This window comes from Carassius carassius, chromosome 29 (assembly GCF_963082965.1).
Source record: "Carassius carassius chromosome 29, fCarCar2.1, whole genome shotgun sequence".
In the NCBI taxonomy this organism is placed as follows: Eukaryota; Metazoa; Chordata; class Actinopteri; order Cypriniformes; family Cyprinidae; genus Carassius; species Carassius carassius.
The window spans coordinates 6,333,034-6,358,828 of record NC_081783.1 but is presented as its reverse complement, the minus strand read 5'-3'; the positions used below and the strand labels follow the sequence as shown (position 1 = coordinate 6,358,828).

Genomic DNA, 25,795 nt, shown 5'->3' with positions numbered 1-25,795 from the left:
TGCTACTACACCAGATTTACGGACTCCGGATATCTGGGCGAGAGACTGCTTCAGCAGTAGCGGACAGACTCAATCTCCGATCAGGAGGAAAGATCCATCCAGCTTCCCATCCACAACCTGAGCCAGGCGCTGTGGCGGAACCGCGGGGGGACACCCGTGAGAGGCAGGCGAAGGGAGAAGAGCAGCCTCACTCTGAACAAGGGCTGAGATGACACACCTGTGAACGCGCCTAAACTCTTTTGGCAAGGAGCCTCACACTTTTCTCAACTTCAACCTCAGTCAACACTTTCAGCGAAGCTCAGAAAGAGTCCTCAGCGTTAGTCAACACAATGTATCGGTCCACCAAAGGAGCGTCGAAAGCTCGAAGAGACCAGATAAACTCAGAGATTAGAAACCTGAAGGACTTGTTGCCTATCTCCGATGCGGACAAGTCTCGTCTCTCCTATCTTCATATCATGTCGCTGGCTTGCATGTACACGAGAAAGTCTGTCTTCTTCAGTCAAGGTAAATATAATTTCAGTTGTTTTGTAAAAACAGTTGACTAAAGGCCTTTTAAGTAATCCTCAAAGCTTCATAGATCTGAGTTTGTGTTGAGGCAATACTTCATATTACGTTCTTGTTGCCGCGAGCTAAAGCAAACAGGTGCATCTTTATTATTATTTTTTTAACACTATGTGGGCTGCTCATGCTATAAAATAAAGATAACAATTTATAAGACACAAAAGAACATACACTTTAAACAGCGCTTTGAAACGATATTTCTCTCCATGGTGCTGAAACACAAACGCTGTCCATGGTGCTGAAATAAAAAAACGTGCCATCGCATTCGTAGATGATCTTTTTTTTTTCACTTTTCTTACAAATGAAATGTAATAGTTTATTCAGACTTAAAATGACTTCTTTCAGATACAGCTGCAGATAGCGGTGCTGAGGAAACTGCAGGATTCCTCACATTTCATGAACTGAATGAGTTGGTGCAAATGATGCCAGGTTTTCTTCTGCTATTGACTGGAGAAGGGAAGCTACTGTACCTGTCAGACAGCATCTCAGAGCAACTCGGACACTCAATGGTGAGTCAAGCAGACAAAAAAGTTATTCTCATTAAATCTTTTTAGGCTTCCTCTCCCTTTCATCTCAAATTATTTCAGCCTATTCATAAGCAATATGAATGAAAAAGGAAGTTCACCTACAGTGTATTCTTTTTTGAATATTTAGGTAGATTTGGTCTCTCAAGGGGACAGTGTATACGACATAATAGACAGTGCAGACCACTTTATTATGAGGAGTAATTTGGTGCCTCCAACTTCACCTGACACAGGTAAGATCTTTAAAAATGGCACGCAGATACAAAATATATATCAGATTTCTAAGTGCTCATTATTTTCGTGTCTTTCCTCCTTAGATCGTCTGTTCCGCTGCAGATTCAACACCTCCAAATCAGTGCGTAGGCAGAGTGCAGGCAATAAGCTTGTTTTAATCCGTGCCCGCTGCCTGTCACAAACTCCCAGGGAGTCTTCCCCAGGATCCTACTGGACTTCCAACCCAGTGTGGGTATGTTTCTGTACTCCTCTGGAGCCTCACACGTCCCGAAGCGGAACTGCCCCGGACAGAGAACCACCTTCATCTCCTGCACTAGAGAGCAGCTTCTTCCTGCCATGTTTCCGTTCTCAGCACAGCCGTGACATGAGACTTCAGGAAGCACAAGATAGGTAAGGTTAAATTCTTTAGGTGTTTTCTCTAAAACTGTGACATACCAATAATTATATGCTTCAAGAAAATTCTTAAACTTTTCCTTTTTTTCAACTTTCAGTGTGAATGTTTATTTGGGTGTAAATGTGGAGACTCTGCGGTCCCAATCTTGGTACAGCTTCCTGCATCCTCAGGATCTTTCACATGCCTCAGCTCAGCACTGCAGTCTATGTGAGTCTCATTCCTGAATGACTAAACACACAAAATTCAGCTTTATTTGCTTGGTTAGGCCCAGCATGAGCACTCTTTTAGCTTACAGTTGCCTATCAACATTTGACACTTACAGAGAACAATACAGAGTAATGTGCATCTGCTGTAAAAAAGCACTTCTGACCACTCGCCAAGACATGACATAAAACCTCACAAGAAGTTGAATATGTTTTGACTTACCAATCTTTTTTTCACACACAGTGAGAGAGGGAGGAGAGGGCAGGGCTGAAATGGTAGTTCGTGTAGAGACTGCAGATCACTCATGGGTCTGGCTTTACATGGTCTTGCAGCTGGAAACTGGGGAAACCCCTATTGTCAGTAACAATTACATTATCAGGTAAGACTCATCATATATCTGAAAAGTCCAGACTAACAAAGCTCAAACAAGTAAGAATTTCATTAATTCTGTGTCTTTTCTCTTTTCCACAGTGAGACAGAGGCATGGTCAGTCAGACAGCAGCTGAGCTCTGAACAAACCCAGCTCTCCTTGGTGCTGGGCTCAAGCACTTCCCAACAAGAAAGCCTAAGCTTACAGAGTCCAGAAACACTCTCAAGCCCTGACCAAGTGTTTACACCAGGAAGCAGTGGCCTCTCCGGTCAGTCATTTGACTTTAGCACAGCTGCATGCAGTGCAGGATCTACTGAGGAGCAAGGTGGCAGCTCCTCAATGGAGCCTGCACAACTGGAGAGTGGCCCACGTTCCAGTCTCTCCTCGTTGGAAGAGGAGAGCTTCTTCCAACATGAGCCCAGCATACCTGTGGCCAGTCCTGCCTCTGCATCATCTCCAATTCCAGTCACGGTTGCAACAGTGTCTGACTTGGACTTCCTCACTCAGAATATTCTGCTGCCACCAGCATTCCAGATAGATCCTCCTCTACCAGCATTGCCCCTTCCTCTTCCCCCTGTGCCTGACTCCCAGGCCCAACAGACCAAGGAGTTTGTGTGCACACCCCCATACACACCTCAACTAGGTGGAAGCAATTTCCCCTTCGGGGAACCTCATTTTAGCTTTGATCCTACTGGGGCTACCTCACCACCTCCTCTTGCTTCAACTGCAACAGTAACAACGACGATGGCTCCATCTCTTTCTCCATCTGAGCCAACGAACCCACAAGGCAGCCCACCTCCTACGACAACACTATCAACTATTTTGCCTCTCACAATAACATCTCCAACCACAGAGATCCTCTTCCCAGTGGAGCCTTGCAGTGGGTCGCTCTATGAGAAACTCCCTCCTACTCCTGACAGTCCAGGAGATGGTGACTGCACAGTTATGACTTTACCAGAAGTCCATGGTCCGCTGTATGTTGACGTCCCCCATGGGCCACTACCTTACCCACCAGAAGGTCTTCTCACACCTGAAGCCTCACCTGGAAAACAGCCCAGTTTACCCTTCTTCTCCTCACTACGTGAGAGAGAAAAAGAGAGAACAGAGGTTTCACTTTTAGCCCAACACATCAGCACACTAGTAGAGGGCTTCTACCTAGATCCACTCCTGACCAAGCTGGTTCCTTCCACCATTTCTGAACGCTCCCAGTCTCCATCTGTTGATTCTGCGGGACTTGATTCAATCCCACTGTTGGGTGAATTCTACCCACTCAAGTCCTGGAAAGGCTTGGACCTGCCCATCTTCCCTGATGATGACTCTCTGTTTGAGGAGAGTGTCTTGGAGACCCTTCTGCAGGACCTCTCATCCTCTCCTCCCCTCTCACCGACAACCTCTTCCTCCTTTCACTCCAGTCCTCCCTCCTCCCCCTCCACTCCTGAGTACTGGTGCCCACCCTTGCATTTTGACGGGGTCTGTGCTCTGAGTACCGGTCACTTCTGTAGCGTCCAATCGGCGCAATGTAACAATGAGGCCGGGCGAGGGGCTATGATGTCGTCAGTCAACACAGGCAACATGGCAGATAAGAAGGCCGCAGGCGAAGTTGCCATGGAGACAGAGGCAGCATCATCGCCTCTATTCACGGGCATACCAACATCTCCACCACTGCAACTGACTGCCTCCCCCACCTCCCCAGTTTTGTTGCCTGTCTCCTCGCCTGTCAGCCCCGCATCGCCCGGCCTGCCCTGCACCCAGTCCCTCCTCGAGGAGCTGGCCGCCCTGGAACCCATGTTTGGGGCAGATGCCTCGATCGCCCCCGGCCTGGGGCAACAACCTGAGTTGTATCAACTCCAAAGTCATGCGCCGCAACAGTGCTTCCACAAAGGTAAGCAACTTAACCTTTTTCTGATAATTTTGCCTTGTTGTAATTTTTTCAAACTGAGTAACTGTTAATGGTTTTAACATTTTGTCCCTGTTCCTTCTTTTTATCTTTCAGATGGGAGTGGAAGTGATCCTCCGTTCTAAAATAAGTCTGTGACTTACTTCATTAAGTATGGCATATTGTCATATTTCATGGAGCTACTTTTGCTGAAAAGTGAATATTAATTAACTGTATAAATATATACATTATGTATATAATGCCAAAAAAGACTTGAACTTTCCTCAAATCCACTGAGAGTAAATCGTTACGTTCATAATTGTTCATCTAATTATCCATTTATTTATGTTAATAATAGTGCAACCCTTTGGTAGCAATGGAATGGAAGTCGTGGCCTAATGGTTAGAGAGTCAGACTCCCATTCGAAAGGTTGTGAGTTTGAGTCCCGGGCTGGCAGGAATTGTGGGTGGGGGGAGTGCATGTACAGTTCTCTCTCCACCTTCAATACCATGACTTAGGTGCCCTTGAGCAAAGCATCGAACCCCCAATTGCTCCCCGGGCGCCGCAGCATAAATGGCTGCCCACTGCTCCGGGAGTGTGCTCACAGTGTGTGTGTGTGTTCACTGTGTGTGTGCATTTCGGATGGGTTAAATGCAGAGCACAAATTCTGAGTATGGGTCACCATACCTGGCTGAATGTCACTTCACTCAGTTTAAACTGACTTACAGACATGCATTTGTATTCACTTGTAGTGAAAAAACTCAGTTGTGAACTTTGCGGACATGAAAAAAAGCTTTCAGCAAGAAGCAACAGATAGCTACTAGCTCAGTGCTTGTCATCCAGCATCACACAAACAAAGCCCAATGTGTGGAAAGTATTCACATAATGATCAATATTTGGTCATTTAAAAAAATTACCAGTTTCTAAAAGTATCAATATCAGCATGTTTCCAACATCTGATTAACTTACCTCTCCAATCTTCCATCTCAGTAACTGTAATGTCAAAAACAGTATTATAAATTACATAATTCAGACTACCTTGGGCTTTGAGTTTGTGGATGCAATTCTTGGACATATCATTTCAAATGTGTTTCAATGTGATGTACAAATGTGAACAAATTCCACTTTGTGTGCAAGACAAATCAAGTTTTCAAATTGTTCTACTACTGGCCGGTGGACACAAGCTGCAGTGGAAGCCGCCATGGAGAAGGACAAAATATTGTGCATGGCTTTGCATGCACGGACATTACTGGACTTATTTCTAGCTACTACTGAGTGACGGAGTAACAAATCCATTCAACTGGCTACTCCAATGGGCATGGCTAGAAGGAATTGCAATGGAATTTTGCAGCATCAATATTTGTAATGCTAAGAGCTAAGAGAAACAGCACCTTTATTCAATGAATACCACGGTGACATCGTAACTTTGCTGTCTGCGGTGTGGAGTGGTGACAAAGACTGTGTGAATGATCGATTCTTCTTTTTTGAGAGGGGTTAAAAAAACTAAGCAAAGTTTTGTTTTAAAAAATGAGTGAGAAAATACAGATGGGGTTCTATTTCTATTCAGTTACTTATCGACACGGGTTGAGAATGATTCTAATTCCCATGGTGTCAACATGCTAACGTAGAGTTGTCTACGGTCAAGTAAAGGATTGATTCCTATGTTCTAGCTATTTACATGCTAAGTTTAAAAATATTAATAATTTTATTGTATGTATGCTGAAATACAGGGTGCTTGTGCACGTGCCTCTAGCTAGGCATGATGCGAAATGGTTAAAGATTGTAATCATTTGTACATTTGTACAAACAACGGTCTGTACATATAAGAGACATTTCTATCTTATGAGATGAAAAACATACTTGACATATGATATTTATGAAGACTGGACATTGTGGATCAGTGTTCTTTTGTGTCGCTGATAAGTGTATTTGGTCATCAAAACAGAGGCATTTATATTAAAGTGCACTTAAAAATACTCATGTGTCAGTTTTGTAGTTTCTCCCAATGCCTTCACATTCGCTAACCACTGTCCTTTCCTCGCTGCCATTCCTCCATCACCCCTGTTGCTGTATCCCTTCGTTTCAGTGCATTCTCCTCACTCTTTCCCAGGAGCGCGGGCTGCTCAGCAACAGCTCTGACGCACACTCACGATGAGACGCTATCTGACTCAGACTGACGCACACACTTGACATAGAGGCGCTCGCACAGACCGCCAGCTTCCCGCTTTGACGCACTCACGTACCGAATGCCACACGCACGTAACCCCCCCCCCCCCCCCCCCTTTTTATATCAGCCCACACTCAATGTACCTGCTATTTTGACGTCGTATGACAGCATTTTCAGACTCCATATATGGGCTTTCCTGCTCAGAGGCACCAATTTTAGTTCCCTCCTCCCTTTCCTCACAGCATCTTTCCCAATAAGGAGAGAGAGAGAGGGGAGAGCTGTGTTGCTATGCTAATGAATTTAATACACAAGGGCCATTCAGCCAATTAAAGCAACCGATGTTAAGTCAACAAAAGATGTAATTTAAAGCCTCCTCCCAATTCTAGCTCTTTTATGTAAAGCACAATCCCCACTACCTATTTTCTCTGTCTCCATCTTTCCTTCTATTTTTAGACAGACACAATGCACCTTGGGGAGCTCAAATATAATCAAGCATCATAAGTATAGTAACCATCTGCCATAAAAGAGTAGAACAGAGCAGTGCGTCAGCATGTGAACATTTTGTTCCAGCCTCTTATTGCTCCCCCATTGCAGCTTATTGAGACTAAACGGTATCACAGAAACCCAGATTGGCTCTCTTACACCATCTGGTGTCAAATAGAATGCATCTATGTAGTAATCCTAAGAATACAGCATCCTAAAATTAGGATAACAGCATTTGTTAACCATAAATTAAACCCCATAAACTGTCTATTTTATTTCACAAATCTATGTTTACAATGTACAGAAAGATCACTGAACACTGATTTATTTTTTTCAATCTGCGTATATCTGAAAATTACTATATTTAGTTGCATGGTCAAATAAAAACTACAGTAAAACAATAAAATAAAAACTACAAAATTGAACAGCCACTAGATGCATATATATATCTATCTATCTATATAGATAGATAGATAGATAGATAGATAGATAGATAGATATAAGTACAATGTAAAAACTTGCATGTATACAATAAGTGCATTGTATCAAATGGTTAATTTAAATGTAAGTACATAGTAGTTAAGGCCACTTCATATAAAGTAGGACCTAACACATTATCTAGAAAATATAACTTCTTCATATTGGACTTGCTGAGTGTCTGAGTGGATGGTCCCTGGGTCCGTAGCACCCCCTCAGGAATCAAACAAGAATCAAACAATGTTTGTTTATGGGCCATTCTACAGAATTGGTCCAAAGTCAGAGTTGGAAAGTTTTTTTTTGCCAAAAAAGCTTTGGAATATTTGTCCTCTCCCTAAATCTCTCACTACCAAAACAGTAATAATAATGTAATTAGAAGGGTTATATTAATCTATTAATATTTTGCTTTAATCTACATTGGAAATATATATATTTTTGCTATTTTATTGACATTTTTCTGAGTTAAATCAATAACAATTCAATTTTTAACAATATTTCAAGTGTAATTTATGATTTGTTGTATTTTCAATTTTAATTTATGAGATCTCTGGTATTTTGAATCCAATTTATCTTTGTAAAAGGCAAAAAGTTGATAAAATTTGATTTCAAAATTAAGGATTCATCAGTTTGAATATTGAACCAAAAGTATTATAGCATCTAAGTTGATAATTCAGTTAACTTTATTTTTGACAAAACATCCCACTTTTCCGTAGTGACCGAACATTTTTCGGTAGTGACAGTAATGCTTTCGTAGCGACCACATCTCATTACAGAATTTTAAGTCACATACTAAAACACTACTAAAATATAAAAAATGTCATAACTGTACTAAAAAAATTTTTTTTTTCCCCAAATATGAGGATTATGTGTTCCTTTTTATCTAATCAGCACATGGCTAGCTAGCACAGTTCTGAACAGTGGTAAACATATTACATAACATTTCATTTAAAAAAAAAAAAAAAAAATTGCTTAATTGCAGAAAAAAAGGTGTTCGGTAGTGACATTCCTTAAAGTTAGACACAGATATTTCAGACTTTTGAACACATTTACCTCAAAATGATGGGGCCTATCTACACACACCTTGTAGCTATGAGAGAGGGTGACACAGGAATATTTCCTGATCATAAATTTAGGGGTGTAGTTAAAATCAGTCTTGGCAAATGGACTAACACATACACTGTTTCGGTAGTGACTTTTTTACATACATTTACAAAGAAATTATTACTATTATTATTTTACTTTTTGAACTTCACTTTTTAAAAGAATAAAAAAGATACTTTTAAAATCAATAATGATTTTTTTTTTTTTTTCTAATTTTCATACAATTAGAGGTTAGGGTTCGGCAAAGCCACCTCGCAATTAAGAGTACCCAATAAATGATGATTTTATATGCTTACTAATATTTTTTATATTATCGTGGGTTTCAATAGATCATAGAATGATCTTAGTAAACATCTAAGATTTGAATACTAAAATGCTTTTTAAAAGTGTTTTTTGGTTGTAGGACATGAGTTCGCAGTACTGGCTCATATAGCAAACAGAGAAGATATTAGTAGGTACATACGAGGAAACTAAAATGCCCCCTTGTGGAAATATACAATACACACACATTAGAAAGTGGAAGCCTGAACTGAACTTATACCGAACAGACAGTAGTAGTTGACCTAATACTTTCTCAGAAATAGACCACTCTAAACGTATAGAGGAGGGACTTCCTTTCATGGCTTTTTTGATTGTGACATGGCATGTATCATGAAATTCAGCACACCAGTTGTGGGCTGGCATGATTTTCATTTATGTTATCACACAGCTATGCAATGATAATGATGACACTCCGGTTTGTCTCTTTAGCTAAAGAACTGATTGCATTCATTATGCAGAAAGACATCTGAAGTTAGTAGAGGCGGCTGACAAAGGTTAGTTGACATGAAAGTAAAGCCACTCACTGGGGCTTGAAGCCAGAAGTCAGTCAGAAGCCAAGATCAGAGGAGAAGCATCTGAGAAATTTGTCTCAGATTTTAGACAAAAGCACCTAGTTACGCCTGTTTGAAAATTATATGCACACAGGGACACAGATCAGGCTAAAGGCTCACATTTTGCTCACAGTAATATGCAAAGCACACTCCATCCAGGATGTAGAGGAGGGAGTTACACTCACCAATGGATGATTATCTGTGTCTGTTAGCATCCCACAACAGCCTTTAAAGATGTAGTGCCACCATGTGGACATTCCTTCTGTGAATAAAATAGCAATTTTATGAAAAGTCCAAAGAATTAAATGTAGCCTTTATAATAAAATAGGGGCTCAGATTTAGTCATTAAGAAAGCAGGTTTACAATAAGGATCCATTTATTAAAATCAATTAACTACAGTTATTATTAAATTAACAGTGAAAAATACTTTTACTACTAAAGCATTTATTCATTTCAGTTTGTTCATTTCAACATGTAGCCTAATACATTTTGAAATGTAAAAAACACATATTTTAATATTATTTAAAAGACCTGAGCTAACATGGAATGAAAAACTGCACTTTTATTAACTAATGCTGACAAAGAATAAGAAATAGCCTACTGTAACAAATGTATGGCTCATTGTTAGTTAATAAGTTAACTAATATTAACTAATGGGACCTTATTGTAAAGTGAAAGTATTATTCATTCTCCAGTGCGAAACCCAGTGGAAACAAAGCCAAAATGAAAAACAATATGGAAATACTGGAATGAAAAACATTTCCATGTAAAGATTCATATTTATGCTGAGACAGCGGACTTTTATTAAATGCTAAGAAAATGCATGGGTAGGCTACAGTACAAAAAAGATATAATAGGTATCAGGATAAATTCAGATGAGGAGACTTAATCAAACTGCTAATTAAAAGTAAAGGAACAGTCTGGATTAAAAAATAAAACATTATATGAAGCAAGCTGAATTAATAATATAACCCCCTTGAACCGTTTTGTTAGTGTTTTCAGAACCCCCCCACCCCCACACATACACATAATAAATAAATAAATGGGAAAGCAAGCAGAAAAATGCATTATCCTATGTATTCAGTATAATCACAATATGACATATTTCAACGTCTACCTTCTAAATAAATTGAAGCACATCTAGTAGTAAATCAATCAATCAATCAATCAATCAATGAATCAATGAATCAATGAATCAATGAATCATTCAATAATTCAATCATTCAATCAATCAATCAATCAATCAATCAACTAAGTTGCAGCAAGAGTTGCCAGTAAATGAGGTCTCATTTTAACATTCGACTAACCTGGAAAGTCTTCACTTGAGTGTCTCAATCTTTAAATTGCTGCCCATTTGGTTACACTCATCCTCTTGAGTTCTTTGAAGTGAAGCAGACATTATATTCAGCTCAAATTGCATCTTAGCATCAGTTCAGCTAATGTGGAGCAAGCTTCTTCTAATGTTTGGTATTTCTAAGAAAATTGTTCAAATGTAGACATATTCAAGAGGTAGGCCTAAATTCTTGCTATAATTTGTAGTTCCATACTGCAAATAAATATTCATATAGAAATTTACGTGAATGAGTCTGTTGCCTACTGTTTAAAGCTACAGATTTATTGCATATATTAAAAAAATTTAAAGGGGTAATGAACTGCGTTTTTGTTATTTTGTACTGTTCTCTGAGGTCCCCTTATAATTTATATAATGTTATACATTTTTTATTGCCTGTAAACGCATCCACGGTTAAATGAAGGGAACAAAGGACCAAGTTCTTACTGATGCGGTCTGGAACTTCATTAAAAATAAGTTCATCCAATATTTCCTTATGTTGTGATCAGAAGGAAGGCAATGCAAACACTGTTTTTCCTCAACTTGCCACTGCACAGCGTCTGTTATATTTCTTATTCGCCCCTTTCTTTATTTACACTACATGCATGAATTGATGGACAGGGCTAAACAGGCAGTGATGTAGAAGCAGGTGTTGATCTTCTTCTTTGAGGCAGTGTTTAGTCACATTATCATATCATAGAGTTGTCCATTCTACATGTCGTTTTGGCAGAATGGCTTCAAAACAAGCTGTTTTTAGACTAACTAGAAAGTTTTGAGTTCTGAAATTTACAGGATGCTTTTATAGTACAGTGACCTCTTATATGTGAAAATATCAAGGGAATTTTGGTTTCTCACTTCATGACCCCCTTAAAAACAGTTTTGTGGAGTTTTTGTCTATACTGTAAATTTCTTCAGAAATATGTTTTTTTAGCTGAATAATTGGCATGTTGTTAAGAGGTTAAACTACAGTACGAATCCACTAAACACACTGTACCTCTCCCAGCCTCATTTTCATTCCTATTAAAAAATGAAACATGGCGCTAGCCTGACTAAAGTCTGTGCTATATTTTTGCAAGTACTGCTCAATGCAGAGCCAAATTAACTCCAGCTCTCCCTCTCTGGATATCCAGCTCCACCTCTGTGTGAACTAATGGGTAGAGTTAGGGTGTGGTTGGGTGTCTAGCTCCACCCATTACATCCAGAGAGGGGGCGCTAGAGCTCCATCTCCTCCTATTTGGCTCTGCAACAAGCACCCTCTCCATGTGGGGTCCTGTATACTGTACTTTCTGCAATATTCGGAAGGTAGTGTAGTGTGAGGTTCACTACAGGTGTATAATAATGAAGAGGGGTTGAATCACATAACACCAAATCTCATTTGTATAGCAAAAACCCACTGCGGATCTTACAAGACCACATGACCGTGTCTGGAAAAGACTCTAAACCCCTAAAGGGCTTATGTGAGATTCTGCACCTTGACAAGCTTCATCTAATGCATGTACAGATTCTGATGTTTTTTGCTCTCTACAAACACCAAATATAACAGCCATCACTTGATAAAAGAGAGGGAGGGGGGGTTTGGGGGACAAGAGGCCAGATGAGAAATCACATCCTTTTTATGTTATCATCTCTCGTCCTTCTCTGTTCTTGTGAAATTGCAGACAGCGACATGGACAAACTCTGTCACTTTAGTCTGGATAGTGTACGGTCACCACAATCTTGTTCAAATCAGAGACAGTCTACTGCGGTACTCACGGAGAAAAAAAATCTCTGCCCTTCATTCACTTTTGACAAGCGTTTGGAAAACAATCACAAATGCACTTGACTTTAAGGAAAGTGATTTGACAGTGCTTGTAAAGTCACTGGGTCAGACGGGCTACTCCATCACAGACCAAATTACATGCATTATACATTTTCCCTTTGCCTACACAGGCAGACACTTCCAAGATTTCTTTCCCAAGCTATATCTCAATAGTCAAGTCTGTATCCCAACAGACCATTGTGATGTTTATGGTTTTAATATCTATCTATATATATATAATTTTTTTTTTTGCTGTAAATTTTACTCACCCTCAGGCCATCCAACATCTAGATGAGTTTGTTTCTTCATTTGAACAGATTTTGAGAAATTTAGCATCACTTCACAAATGGTTCCTCTGCAGTGAATGGGTGCCGTCAGAAAGAGAGTCTAAACAGCTGATAAAAATCACAATAATCCACATTATACTTACATTTATTAATTTAGCTGACGCTTTTATCCAAAACGACTTACAATTTGCAATGTATGTCAGATGTCGCACGCCTCTGGAGCAACTAGGGGTTAAGTGTCTTGCTCAGAGACACATTGGTGTCTCACAGTGGATTCGAACCCAGGTCTCTCACACCAAAGGCATGTGTCTTATCCACTGCGCCAACACCACCCCTTAAATGATGCTTCTGACTAAAATACAAATCCTCTAGCCATAATATTTATTTCTTTAGGGAAAAGGTTGTCTCCTCTGAATCAGGAGAAATATGGAAGCTCAAGCACGGTTTACAATTAGATTTTGATGTGAGATGACAACAGAAGACACACTTTTTAACTGATGGAAGCATTATTATTGATTATGAACTGCTATGTTGACCAGATGCGATGGATAATGCCTTGATGGATTTGTTCCTTACAAACAAGCAGCTTTCCGCTTAACAAAATATGGATTACTTGTGGATTACTGTGATATTTTTATCAGCTATTTGGATTCTTCTTCTGACGGCACCCATTCACTGCAGAGGATCCAGTGGTGAGCAAGTGATGTAATGCTAAATTTCTCCAAATCTGTACTGATTGAAGAAACAAACTGCTACATCTTGGATGACCTGAGAGTGAGTACATTTTCAGCAGATTTTCATTTTTGTGTGAACTATTCCTTTAATATCTTTATACCTTTTGGTTGCATTTAGCTGATAACAGCTGGGCAATGTTATAGTTTACATTTCACAACAATATAAGCAATCAAGCGGTTATTATATGCTACATAATATATCACTTTATGCGAGTAGAGTGTATATATGCAGGTAAAGGTTGTATTATAAGCTAAAGCTGTTAATGTTTGCAAATAGAGTGCTGCAGCTGTGACGTCAAAACCCAGAAGACTAATTCGTCTTGGGTTCCCTTGAGATTTTTCCTATGGGTTTTTATAAAGGGAGTTTCAAATCCATGAATAAAATAAGGTGTGTGGTAAACTGCACACACTCACACCCCAATCGGTCTCACGTAGATACTTATTACAAACATTTGTTTAAAAAAAAAAAACATAACTGCTTAAAAAAATTCATGTTTTCATTATGGGTGTGTATAATTTACTATGTAGAGCAAAACATCCAAGTATTGTCAATTTGTATTTACCACAGATCTTAATTATTGTAAAAATAAATCTGAACAGAGCCCAAATCTATATGTATAGAACCCCAAATAAATACGTATATAGTGTTAAAATATCCTTATTTGTCAATGCATATCAGGCTTTGTCACAGTGTTGCCAAAGGGAAATCTACTTCAGCGAAGATGTCAGAAGACACAGCAGTTATAAAAAAAACCTGTACTATTACCGAGAGATAGTTAGGAGAGATGGGTAAGCCAATGGATGTGAGAGAAAGAGTAGGTGAAAGTGGCTCAGAGGCCTAAAAAAAGCCTGTAGGAGGCAGAGAAAAAAAAGGGAGAGTGGGGGAGGTACAGAGTAGTCAGGAGGCAGGACAGATTCAACAATGAGAGATATTGAGAAAAAAAATACACTTCAGTACATCTGGATGCAAATGAGCAGCATTTTATTAGAAAAACACATCCATGTGAACGGGGGTTTCGTATTGATAAACAACTCTAGCACACAGCAGCTCTTCATTTCTTCTTAACTGCAGCTGCTGCCTCAGCGGCTGCTGCCTCGGCTTCTGCCTTCAGTCTCTCCTCACGCTCTCGGAGAAACTCCCTGTACTCTTCTGGTGACAGGCTGACAGAGGGATGACAGGAGAGGAGAGGGGGAGCATCGTGAGGGTGACAGAGAAGACGGAGATTAGAGGCATATCAACAAATACATCTATTTTACATTTCAAACATTTCTAGCAATCGATTGAAATGCAAGGCGAGCATTGCGGTTCCCTCATGCACAAATGATGGGTCTGGGCATTTATGCCTCAGTGACATGGTTCATTTATTAAAGAGGTTCGGTTTAAGAAAAGACACGACTCTGCTAAGAGAACAGGCTGCTTTTTTTGCCTGTCTAAATGTTGCCAAATTTCAATGGCTCAATGACATTTGATGTCGTAGAGATTGAGGATATAGAAAAGGCTCTGGTAGCGGTCAAGCAAACACTCCTCTAATGAATAGTTTCAGTACATGAGACAGCAGCATCCCTTACAATTTCTCAGCGTTATTAAGGCATTAATTATACAAAACATGAATTTTATGATTCATTTTTAAAAGGCTGCAGATCAAGTGCAATTCTCAACATTGAGAAATGGCATAAAATTCCACACGAGCACGAGAACTGAAGTCATCGGCGAGCGTGTGAAGTAAGACTTGATTTATTCAGCCATTATTTATTCACATCTCTTATTAAGGTCTTCACTAGGTGGTGGGATGTCTGCAATATTTATACAAGGAAAAGATGGATGTTTAAAACTCACAGTGGAGACCAGACATGCAGAAAACACAAAAGATGCTTGAAAATAGTTTTTAATATAAATCATGCCTACGAATGCATTTCTTAATAAAACTAATATTTCCATTAATTTTTTTAAAGAGATATACTACCTGAATATCTGAAAATGGCAAGATTTGTAATGTTTTTGAGAGAAGTCTCACCCAGGCATTTATTTGACAAAAATACAGTATTGTGGAACATTGTTACAAATTAAAAAAACTATTTTAATATATTTTAAAATGTAATTTATTCCTGTAATGTTAAAGCTAGATTTCAGTGTCACATGAAATCATTCTAATATGCTGATATATTAATACTTAATTAAATAATATAATTATAATAAATGTAATTAAAACTGATTAATGATCAATTGAATGCATCCTTGATTAATACAATGACTCATTTTTATTATACTCTACATTTTTGGCTATTACATAATTCTTGTACCTTTATTTTTGTTATTCTGTAGCTTTGAAGACTTTGCTAATGTTCTGCATTGTGAAAAATAGCAAGAATGAATCTATCCAAACGTTGTATTGTATGTTGTGAAGAATGCAGTAGAATGAAGTTTGAAGGACTCTCACTCATTGACGACTTTGATGCCGAGGGATCTGGCTGAACCGATGATGCTCTTGACAACGTTCTGCATAGAGATGTCTCGCAACTTAAAGCTGTCATCCTGTGATTTGACCTGTGCGATCTCATATACAGCCCTCACCGTCACCATACCTGCGATCTCATGCCCTGAGTGGAGGAACATGGGGGAGGGGAAAGAGAGGAACAGGTGATGAGAAACAGTAGCACAGAAAGAGAAACCAGCAGGAGGTGTGGTTGGCCATGATTGAGAAAAATGGAAGTGGAGATGGAGTAAAGGGGAGAGGTAACGGAAAGAGAGGGGAAGGGGAAAGAGTGGGCGCACAAGAAAGAATAATTGAGCTGGAGTGAAACGTATGAAAATGAAGCAAATCCATAATTCTCTTTTTTTAACATGCCACCTTCAGCGCAGCGCTCCCCTTAGTAATTGCACAGCTCTCCACCAGTGCAGCTCATCATCAATATATCATCAGTCAAAAAATTCAATCTGAACCAAAACACCCTGCAGGGGGAAGTCTGTCCATTACTGAAACATAAGGCGGTGGCGAGATATACAAATTGACTGCTGAGCGATGGAAGGAAGGATGTATGGCCAGAGCCGCCCTGACTTCAATAGGTCTCTCTTACCAGTCTTTCCGGCTCCTTTTTCAATGCCGGCGGCCTGTTTCAAGAAGTAAGACACAGTGGGCTGCCCAATTTTCAGGTCATACGTCCTGTCCGACTGGAGGAAACAAAAGAGAGGTAAGCTCAGTCAGACACATCACGCCCATTCAAACTATCCCAGGTCATTTTGGAGCCAGGTGGATTCAAAATTAAAGAAGTAAACACAAAGATATGGGGTTGGTAGGATTTCATGTTTTTTTAACCGCTCACCAAGGCTGCATTTATTTGATCACAAATGCAGTAGAAACCATCATATTAAATATTAAATATAATCACATTTTAAAATAACTATTTTCTGACTGCAACTGTTGCCCCCTCAAGAAAAAAAAAGAAAAAAGATAAAAAAGGTGTGTTCACAATAAGCCCATACATTAAAAAAGCTGTGCTTGCCATCAAAAGAAAAAGAGAAAATGTGAATTAAACCCATGTTGTGTAAATAGCAACCAAATTAAGTAAAATGTCAGTGTCATAAAATCATATAAAAACTACATAATAAATGATAAATGAAGCTTACAATATCTGAGAAAACCCTTGTCTACTGCAGGTAAATCTGCAGCATTATGGATTGCAAGTCGAGTTTGTTTTTGACGATTATCTGTAGAGACTGTGGGGAACAGAAATTTATTTTCATTTTCGGATTTGTGGGCATCAAGCTATCGCTCTCGGTCTATCTGTCTCTTCGCACATAATGGTTGGTATCACTAACACTATCCTCTTCGACAGCGAGAGGAGCTAAAATCCTATTAGCATCCAACAGAGTCTATGGAGCCTGACAGAACCTCATTGGCATCCATAGACTCTGACAGCCTCTCATAAACTTAGAGTCGAGTCGAGTGAAACCAGACGCACACATCCACACCCTCCGTTCCCCCGGCACACACCCTCGACAGTCAGGCCTGCTGAAACCAAAGCTTTAAGGCAGGGATTAGTCTGCATAGAGAGGCTCAAAACAATTGAGTGTGCAGCAGACAGCTTAATGGGACAACTGGGACTTCACTGGCAGTCTGACTTGGGGAGACAGCCTGGCTAAAATGCATTGCAGCCATCCGGCTCAAGCCTAGAGCAAGCATTGTGCTGCAAACACAACCAGAATATTCTCTACACCCCCTGGAGCTAAAGATCACGTAGCACAGGCTAATCTTCAATCCCTGTCGAATGCTAATCAGTATAGTGAGAGGACGCTAGCTTTAGGCCCTAATCTGCCTGTAGGACTCAAAGAATGAATCATAAAAAAGTATTTTTCCTTTTGTTTGGCAATGGAGTTTCATATTCCACAATATCACCCAACAAATAATCATTCTGTCATCATTTACTCAGCCTCATGTCCTTTGAAACATGCCTGCCTTTATCTTTTGTGGAACATAAAGACAGTATTTATAGCAGGATGTCCAAAACTTCTATTTTCCATGCAATGGCCTGCAATACAGTACACAAGTCATTTTGACTCTTTTTATTTTGCTCTTTTTCCTTTTTGGAGCTTGGTTATCATATCCTTTCATTGTTGAGGCTTTCTGAAGAATGCTCGCAATGTTGTTTTTCATACAAAACAAAGAAAATCACGAGAATTAGTAAATGATGACAATTTTATATTATAATACTATATATAATATTGATTAACTAACTAAATAGTGGTGTTCAAAAAATCGGATGATTAATCAAGTAATCTGAAAACTCTGACGTTTAATCGGATAATTATAATTAGTCTTTTGTAGTAATTAAAATAGACTTAAGTAAACAATAGTCTTTAAAATTACTTAAGATACATAAAAGCAATGAGGCAGTAATAATCAGTTTAAAACCCCTTAACTGTCACTCACATATTTGAAGATAGACTTGAATGTGCATGATAAAAACCTAAATTTTTATAATTCATGGTTTATACAATGGAATATTGTTTATATTCCATTGTAACAAATGAGTGCAGAGGGCCTAAAGATAGTTTTTACGCTTTACTGCACAATCTAATCCGTTTAATATTTACTAAAATACATTTAATTCAAATGTCTACTTAATCTTTAATATTTGCCATTTCTTTACAACAGAAATGCTACAGCCATTTTCTTGAATATGTGGATATCAAAACGTGTGAATTTAGAGTGAGGGTTTATACTTTTATTTTGAAATCGCGATGAAGAGCTAGCATGAAATAGATATTGATGCATGATCAAAGACAGTCTATGGCATGATGCCGGTTACTCGACATGGGTAAAATGCAATCAATATTTTTTTTCAAATCAAGTACTCGAATTTAATTGAGGAATCGTGACAGCCTTAGATATTAGTCTAATAAAGATTTACAATTGGATATGTAACTTGTATAATTAAATTGGACAGCTGGTTAAGAATAGTAGTGCTACATATCTAAACAATCAGACATGTAAATACAAATGAATAAAAGGTATGTTGTGATTGTAATCTAAAACTAAAACCTTTTTATTAACTAAAAAGCTTAAATGCAAATTTCAAAATTTTTAAAAACTTACACAAAAATTAAAAACAGGTGTGGGCTGACACATTACAATTACAAGAACTAAACCTAAAATATAATAAATAAATAAATAAAATGCAAAAGCACACAACAAAATATAAATTTTGCATTAAATTAAATACTGGAAAAAAACCTAATTCAACATAAATAAATACTAATAGTATATTTAAAACAACATTGGTAACAAGGGACAACAACCACCGCATCTTGACACTGCATAAGCAAACTTTGCATAGATGAGCACAACTCACAGACTTCAGAGTATGTAAAAAGTTGTTATTTATTTATTTATTTATATTGTAAAAACATGAGAAATGTTCAAGTCAACAAGTCAAAAATCACAGTAAGCTGTTGCATGTGCATTCAAAGAACGAATGATGAATGACAACAGCATGAGGTGCACATTTTCCTCTCTCTCTCCCTCAGAAAATGTCTTGCATCTGGTCCTGGAGCGAGAGCTGTTGTACCTGCAAAGGAGTGCCAACAACAAAGGCTGACAATTCCCACCCTCGGGCAACCACGGCTGACAGGACAACACAAAGGGATGAGCTAGATGAAGGTGACATTGTTGCTGAAAATGTCTAGTTCTACTTTATACAACAGAAGACTCTGAATTCAAACTGTGGCAGAACTGGACCACGGACATTCACTTATTCGGCTCAGAAGAAAAGATTATGTGTTTGGGTTCTGACTGAGACTGAGCATTAGACATGAGCCAGACACATTAAAACACCCCAGACTGGATTGGGTGGTAGTGCCCTAGCATAATGCGCCTATATAATTTCCTCACAATGTCTGAATCGCCGTCTGGACTGCCACAGCATCACCCCATTTCGACTTACAGACACGGAGGGTTATCGAAACTGGGACTTCCAATTGAAATCACACAAGAGCTTTTCAACAGTTCGGTAATGTAAAAGAGATGGAGACCTGTAATGAGAACTCTCATTTCACGCAGTCGTGCCACTTTAAAATATGTGAGCAATGACCCCTCCATAATAAAAAGCCATTTCTCACAAACTTCATAATGGGCATTTTGCTCAAATGCCCCTGCGCTCGGTCGTCGACTCGGCAAGCATCACTAACAGCCATCAATCCATCTTTATTTAAAAGACTGAGAATATGAGGAGAAAGTGCTAGACCTCTCATTTTGTTACAGAGGGCGGATGAAAAATAGGGAGAGACTTGATTAGAAGAGACAGAGCGATCGTTCGAGAGAAACAAAGACTAAAAGGTGTCAGGGAAAAAGCTGCTAATGCACACAACTGAGGGATCCATCAAACGGCCCCATTTCTCCAAGAAACGTGGAGTTGGAGTACATTTACAAGCTTTGCCTTCAAGCATAAAAGTGTGTCCTTGACAGAAACATTATAATAAACGTGCTGACACTCCCCGAGAAGGTGAACGGTGAGATAAACCTAGGCCAGATGAACATTACATATGCCGCATCAATGACTATTCCTCATTTACGAGTCACGCTCAGATCTAGAAAGCTCTGTTCTTCCGTTTAATCCACTTCCCTCAATACCTTCATTTGATCATAATGTCAGAAGAAGGCTTAATCCGCGCTTTGGCATTCGAGACGCATCTGATGCTGTTTGCTAATGCGCTTGGGATGCGAATGTAAACGAGCGCCTCCAGGGACTCATAAAATGAGAAAACAAGCGGCAAAACAAATGAGAGCAAGATTGATTGAAAGCAATAAGGTGTATTATGAGGCCCTCAAGACTTCACATCTGTGACTGATTAGTGTTGACATGAAAACAGTATTCCTAATGAGTGGTTACATTACCTTCACGTTGATCTTGATGGGAAGAGGAATGCCTTCTTTGAGCTCTTTGGTTTTCTCATTGAAGTCTTTGCAGAAGGCCCCAATGGGAATTCCTTTCTGGAAATGAAGGCATAGGAAAAACATTCAGAAAGGTTTAGACCCACACACATTTTAGCCCGTTATTCACTGTGGCATTCTTTTGATGAATACCAATAGCCATTTAGAGTGGCTACATGGTGTCAATCATTCGATAACTCATTGGTGCACTGTGAATGCCTCGGCATGCTTGGATGCCTGCGTGAGTGAGTGAGAAAGCGAATGAGAGAGGCTGGTGGAAGCCTATTTACCAAAGGTGTGTGTGTGTGTGTGTGTGTGTGTGTGTGTATGTATGTCAGAGTATGGCAGTCATCATGCCTCTGAGACTCCAGATAAATTAGATTCTCTTTCCTGGCCCTTGCCAGGCAGAACGCTAAATGTATAGCTGACATTAAGTCAACATTGGCTGCCATTTCTCCTGTGCGGCTTCACCAGAGCATGAGTGTTTTCTGTGGGTTGACTGCGGAGGCGGCTGCTAATCTGTAATCTTATTACAGTTGTAAAAGTTTTCCTTGAACTTGAAGGATTCATTGTGACTGGAACAATTGTTTCATCTTGTGGTAGATGTTACAGAGATTTATTTAGCATTCGGAACTATTAGGAAAGGGCTGCTAATGCAGCTTCAAAGAGAAAACACACTCAGGATCTCCCTCAGTTAATGCACTGACCGTTTGATGCACATGGCACTGATAAATGAGTGGCATTAGATCTTTGAAGCATCCACTAGTAAATATATCAATATGGAGAACTGTATTAGTGGACGTTTCAGAGTTATGTCTGTGAAATTATTTGTACTAATTACTATAAGATGGACATAAAATCTGGTTATTAAGTCATATTAACATACACTATCATTCCAGCATTTGTGATCATGTAATTGACGGATTTTTTTCAGGCAAAGGCTACATTTATTTGATCTAAATACATTAAAAAGAAATACTACAAAATATTATATTTTAAAACATGCTATTTTGAAATGTCATTTATTCTTGTGATGCAAAGCTGGAATTTTAGCATCTTTACTCCGGTTTTCAGTGTCACCTGATCTTTCAGAAATCATTCTAATATACTGATTTAGTGCTCAAGAAAAATGTATTATTATCATAGTTGAAAAATAGTTTAATACAGTACAGTTTAATATTTTTGTGGATACATTTTTTTTTTTTCAGGATTATCGGATGAAAAGAAAGTTCTAAAACAGCATTTGGAATAAAACAAACTCTCTATGAACTTTATAAAAATATCTTTATGATCACGTTTAATCAATTTCATGCATTTTTATTGTTTAAGAAGTATTAATGTCTTTTAAAAAAACCTACTGACCCCAAGACAGTAGTGTCTTTCACTAACCCCTCTGTATACATGATCTTAGACTGCTTAGCAATTATATGACTTTTTTTTCCCCCCAGAGGCATCAACCAAGGATTTGTGGAATTTAGAAATCATTAGAAATTTATATAAATGGAATTTGGATGGAAGCTAAGTCAGCATGATGGGATTAACTGAAATGGAATACAAAATTTTTCACAAACTGTTATGCATTTCAGATAAACAAACTTCCCTGAACAGCATGTTAAAACAAAATGAACCGAGCATAGTCACTTTAAATAAGTCAGACCTTTCCTGCGAGTAGGCAGTTCTTGGCCAAAATAACCTTAAAAAAATAACAGACTTTTTGGCAAAGTCAAAGATACATTCCTTATGTGATATACGGGCCAAGATAAACAGCACCTTTTGGCGCAAATTAAATTTGCAAAGAACTTCCTTCAAAGCACCAGTGAGCCTAACTTTTAAATACTGTTGCAATCTTTTCAGATCAGTTAAAGCAAACATGTTTTCCCTTTTAATATTTCCCCTTAAATCCAGAGGAATAACTGTTCAGCCACTACGTTGCATAATAATGAAAAAATTTTCAACACTAATGAAATGAAAAACAAAAGCCCCGGATGGCAGGCAGCCCATCTCCCTCCTGACTTGCTTATTAATAGTAATCCCATGTCAACCCACTAGCATCTCCCCGAGCTCTGACTTCAGCGAGAACAACAGATCTAAGTAAACAAGAAAGGCGGTGGGTGAATCCTAATTAAATATGGATTAATATTAAACCTAGGTTGTTAGGAGAGCCTCAAAAACCCGTTGGCTGTGATTCCACACCACTTCTACTTAGTTTTTTTTCCAACCGCTGCTTTATAGCTCCCTTTAAAGTTGTTGTTTTTGTCTGAAAGAAGTTCAAGCAAAGCCACTGGGTGATATGTGGACAGATCTGTGAGTGGAAGTGGGAGTATGATGATGGGGGGTGAGCAGGTAGCAACAAGAATGAAAGCTTATGGCAGTGTACCGACATCAGACGCACAAGACAGTCAAACTGTGCCAAACAAAGACGGGTACAATGGAAGAAACTGTAGTAACTGCACTTTGTGTAGTGCATTTAATATCATAAGTGTGGCCATTATAAAAATGGGAATCTGTCGTTGGTTGAAAAGACAAGGCTTGAAGATGAAGATTACTCAGGAAATCTTTACGATATAAGCTCCGGATGACCAAGACGTTGTGTCTTTAATGGCAGATACATTCACTTTCGAGCACAGGCCAAATTGCCATTCTAGCTCTCTAAAAACCAAGATCTAATCATCCTAGATTCAAGCAGTCCAATTAAACCTCCTCTTCCCTCAAATGCGTTTGATAATAGCAGGGCTGGGAAGAACAAAATGGCTGCAGTACATCACCTTGATGGAGGCGTGCTACCAACCTTGGACACTGCACATTATTTATCATCGCAGATGAATATTAAAATTGTTTATCATATCAGTATCCTCTAGGATAAAGCAACCATTCAAAGGTGAAGGTTCTGATGGAAGAAAAATGCTGGATGAATTACGTGAGAAGATAACCAGTCATAAATGCTTTCAAAATAATCATGCTTATAGAACAATTTGTTTTGAAAAATGTTTTTGGGAAACAAACAAATCTCTAACAGGGGGAATAATTTAATAATCATACTAAAAACCCCTTTATCTAATATATGTTGTGCACGGGACCTGCATCCGAATTGTGTTTGTGATTCACAAAACATCTCCTCCTTTATTCATTCTTTTTATCAGTTCTCCCACTTTGCATTTCTTTCATTATTATAACGTAAGCTTTCAGCTTCAGCAATTCTTTTTAACGAGATGGCCGCTGACATGGATGAAAGACAAAAAGAGTGAGGACAGATTCAGAATGTAACAGTTGTTTCAGGCATCTGAGGGGCACATATATAAGTGTGTCTAATAATATTGCACACACGTGTGCATATTTTCTGTGAGGACAGAGAAGAACAGTGTTTCGTTCGAGTCATGTCTCCTATGAGAGCAATAATGAAGATCAATACTAACATTCAGGAGGTCCGTTTGACAAAGCGGGTGAAAGGCTTCAGAGCGCTGATGTATGGAGAGGCCATAGGGGACCCGCATGAATAAAGAATGCATGCGTGAGGGCTGCAAGCTCATTCCATTAAAGAGAAGCAAAAGGAAAAGGAGCACGGTGGTGGGTTCAAGTGGTTCAATCACTTTACAGCAAAGCCTCTGAGGAGTAGGCATTAGAGGACAGTGTGACTTCCAACTAAGTGAAAACCTGCGTAATTAAATGCATGAATAAAAAAATTAAGCAAATTAAAAATGTTAACAGTTCACATAAGAAAGGAAAGAAGATGCTGGACAGAAGACTTCAGTGATGGGAACTGCCATATATATTATATGAAAAAGATGAAAATACAGCAAAATGAGGCATTTAAAAACTTGCGTTATTTTATGCTTCTTTCTCCCTAATGCTGGTCTAAACTTGTGTAACTTTTGTAAAAAATCTGCAAGACACAAAAGAAAGAATCTTTCCATGGAATTTCAATGAAAAGCAGCTAAAAGGTTCCAAGCTTAACAAAAATCATACAAAAGTCAAATCAAATCCATTAAAACAGTGTTATTTTAGTATTATTTATACACTAATATAGCATTTATTAACATTTTTAATGATCTTTTATTTATATATTTTCTGTTTTCATTTCAAATACTCGTTTTAGTAATTTTGTGCATGTCATTTTTTTTTAATGCATGATTTCATCAGTATTATTCTTTTTTTATATTTCCATTTAGCCTTAATTGTTTTGTTTAATCGGAGTTGTTTTTGGTATTTCCAACTTGTTTCATTATAGTTAGTAGCCGAAGCAACATTCTTGATTTTTGTTAATGTTTTTTCTTTGAAGTTAATCTAATATTTGAACACTATTTCATATCATTTCTGCTTTTCTTTCAGTTTACAAAAAACATTTTATAATTTTAGTAAACAATAACAACATTGTATTAAAGTGGCCTGTATGGTGTTATATTCAAAGTCTCATGTAATCATCCAATATCTCTGTCCGACTAATAGAACAACTCCTTTTGTGTTCGATGAAAGAAAATAATTCAGTCATAAAGTTTCGGAACAACTTGTGGGTGAGCGGATGATGACATAATGAAAAATTAAGTTTCATTGTAGAGTGGACTATCCTTCTACGATACAGACAATAAAAAGGAAAGGATATAAAGAGTAAAGAGTGAGATAAAGAGTGGGAGAGCATAACTACAGTTTCTTTCAGAGGGCTCTCTTAGTGTGGGATTTAGAGGACACGGCTCTGCATGTTCCTTCTTCGTGCGCACTGATATGTAACGGTGAGTGAAACAGAAGTGCAAAAGAGGGCGTGTGTACACAAGCATGACAGGGGACGTGGTCTCAGGGCAGAAGGCAGGATTAATTGCCCCTGGCACCCAAGGACGGGCAATTCATTGCCCATGCCAGAGTCCTGAAAGATGGGGTTGAGATGGGGGTGTAGAAGAGGGGTTAATTAAACTCTGCAGTGTGAGACACTCTAATTAATTACTTTGGTTCCCTAATTTAATGTGC

General features: G+C 38.6%; 2 protein-coding genes across 3 annotated transcripts in view; one reads left to right on the top strand and one right to left on the bottom strand.

The window, feature by feature from the left end:
- The first annotated feature begins 2 nt into the window (after positions 1-2).
- npas4a (neuronal PAS domain protein 4a) lies at positions 3-4,540 on the top strand. The gene is made up of 8 exons (XM_059515576.1): positions 3-504; positions 907-1,070; positions 1,216-1,318; positions 1,403-1,709; positions 1,811-1,920; positions 2,161-2,296; positions 2,389-4,169; positions 4,281-4,540. Exons 1-8 carry the CDS (start codon positions 330-332, stop codon positions 4,307-4,309), a joined length of 2,805 nt encoding a protein of 934 aa, XP_059371559.1. The 5' UTR covers positions 3-329; the 3' UTR covers positions 4,310-4,540.
- Positions 4,541-14,377: 9,837 nt separating this feature from the next.
- Positions 14,378-25,795, bottom strand: part of mrpl11 (mitochondrial ribosomal protein L11) — a 28,720-nt gene continuing 17,302 nt past the window's right edge. For both annotated transcript variants that reach the window (XM_059515573.1, XM_059515574.1), the window contains exons 3-6: positions 20,804-20,899; positions 16,488-16,581; positions 15,851-16,010; positions 14,378-14,573 (exon numbers count right to left, since the gene is read on the bottom strand). In XM_059515573.1, coding sequence (XP_059371556.1) covers positions 14,465-14,573; positions 15,851-16,010; positions 16,488-16,581; positions 20,804-20,899 — 459 coding nt within the window. In that variant the 3' untranslated portion in view covers positions 14,378-14,464. The remainder of the gene's footprint in view (positions 14,574-15,850; positions 16,011-16,487; positions 16,582-20,803; positions 20,900-25,795) is intronic.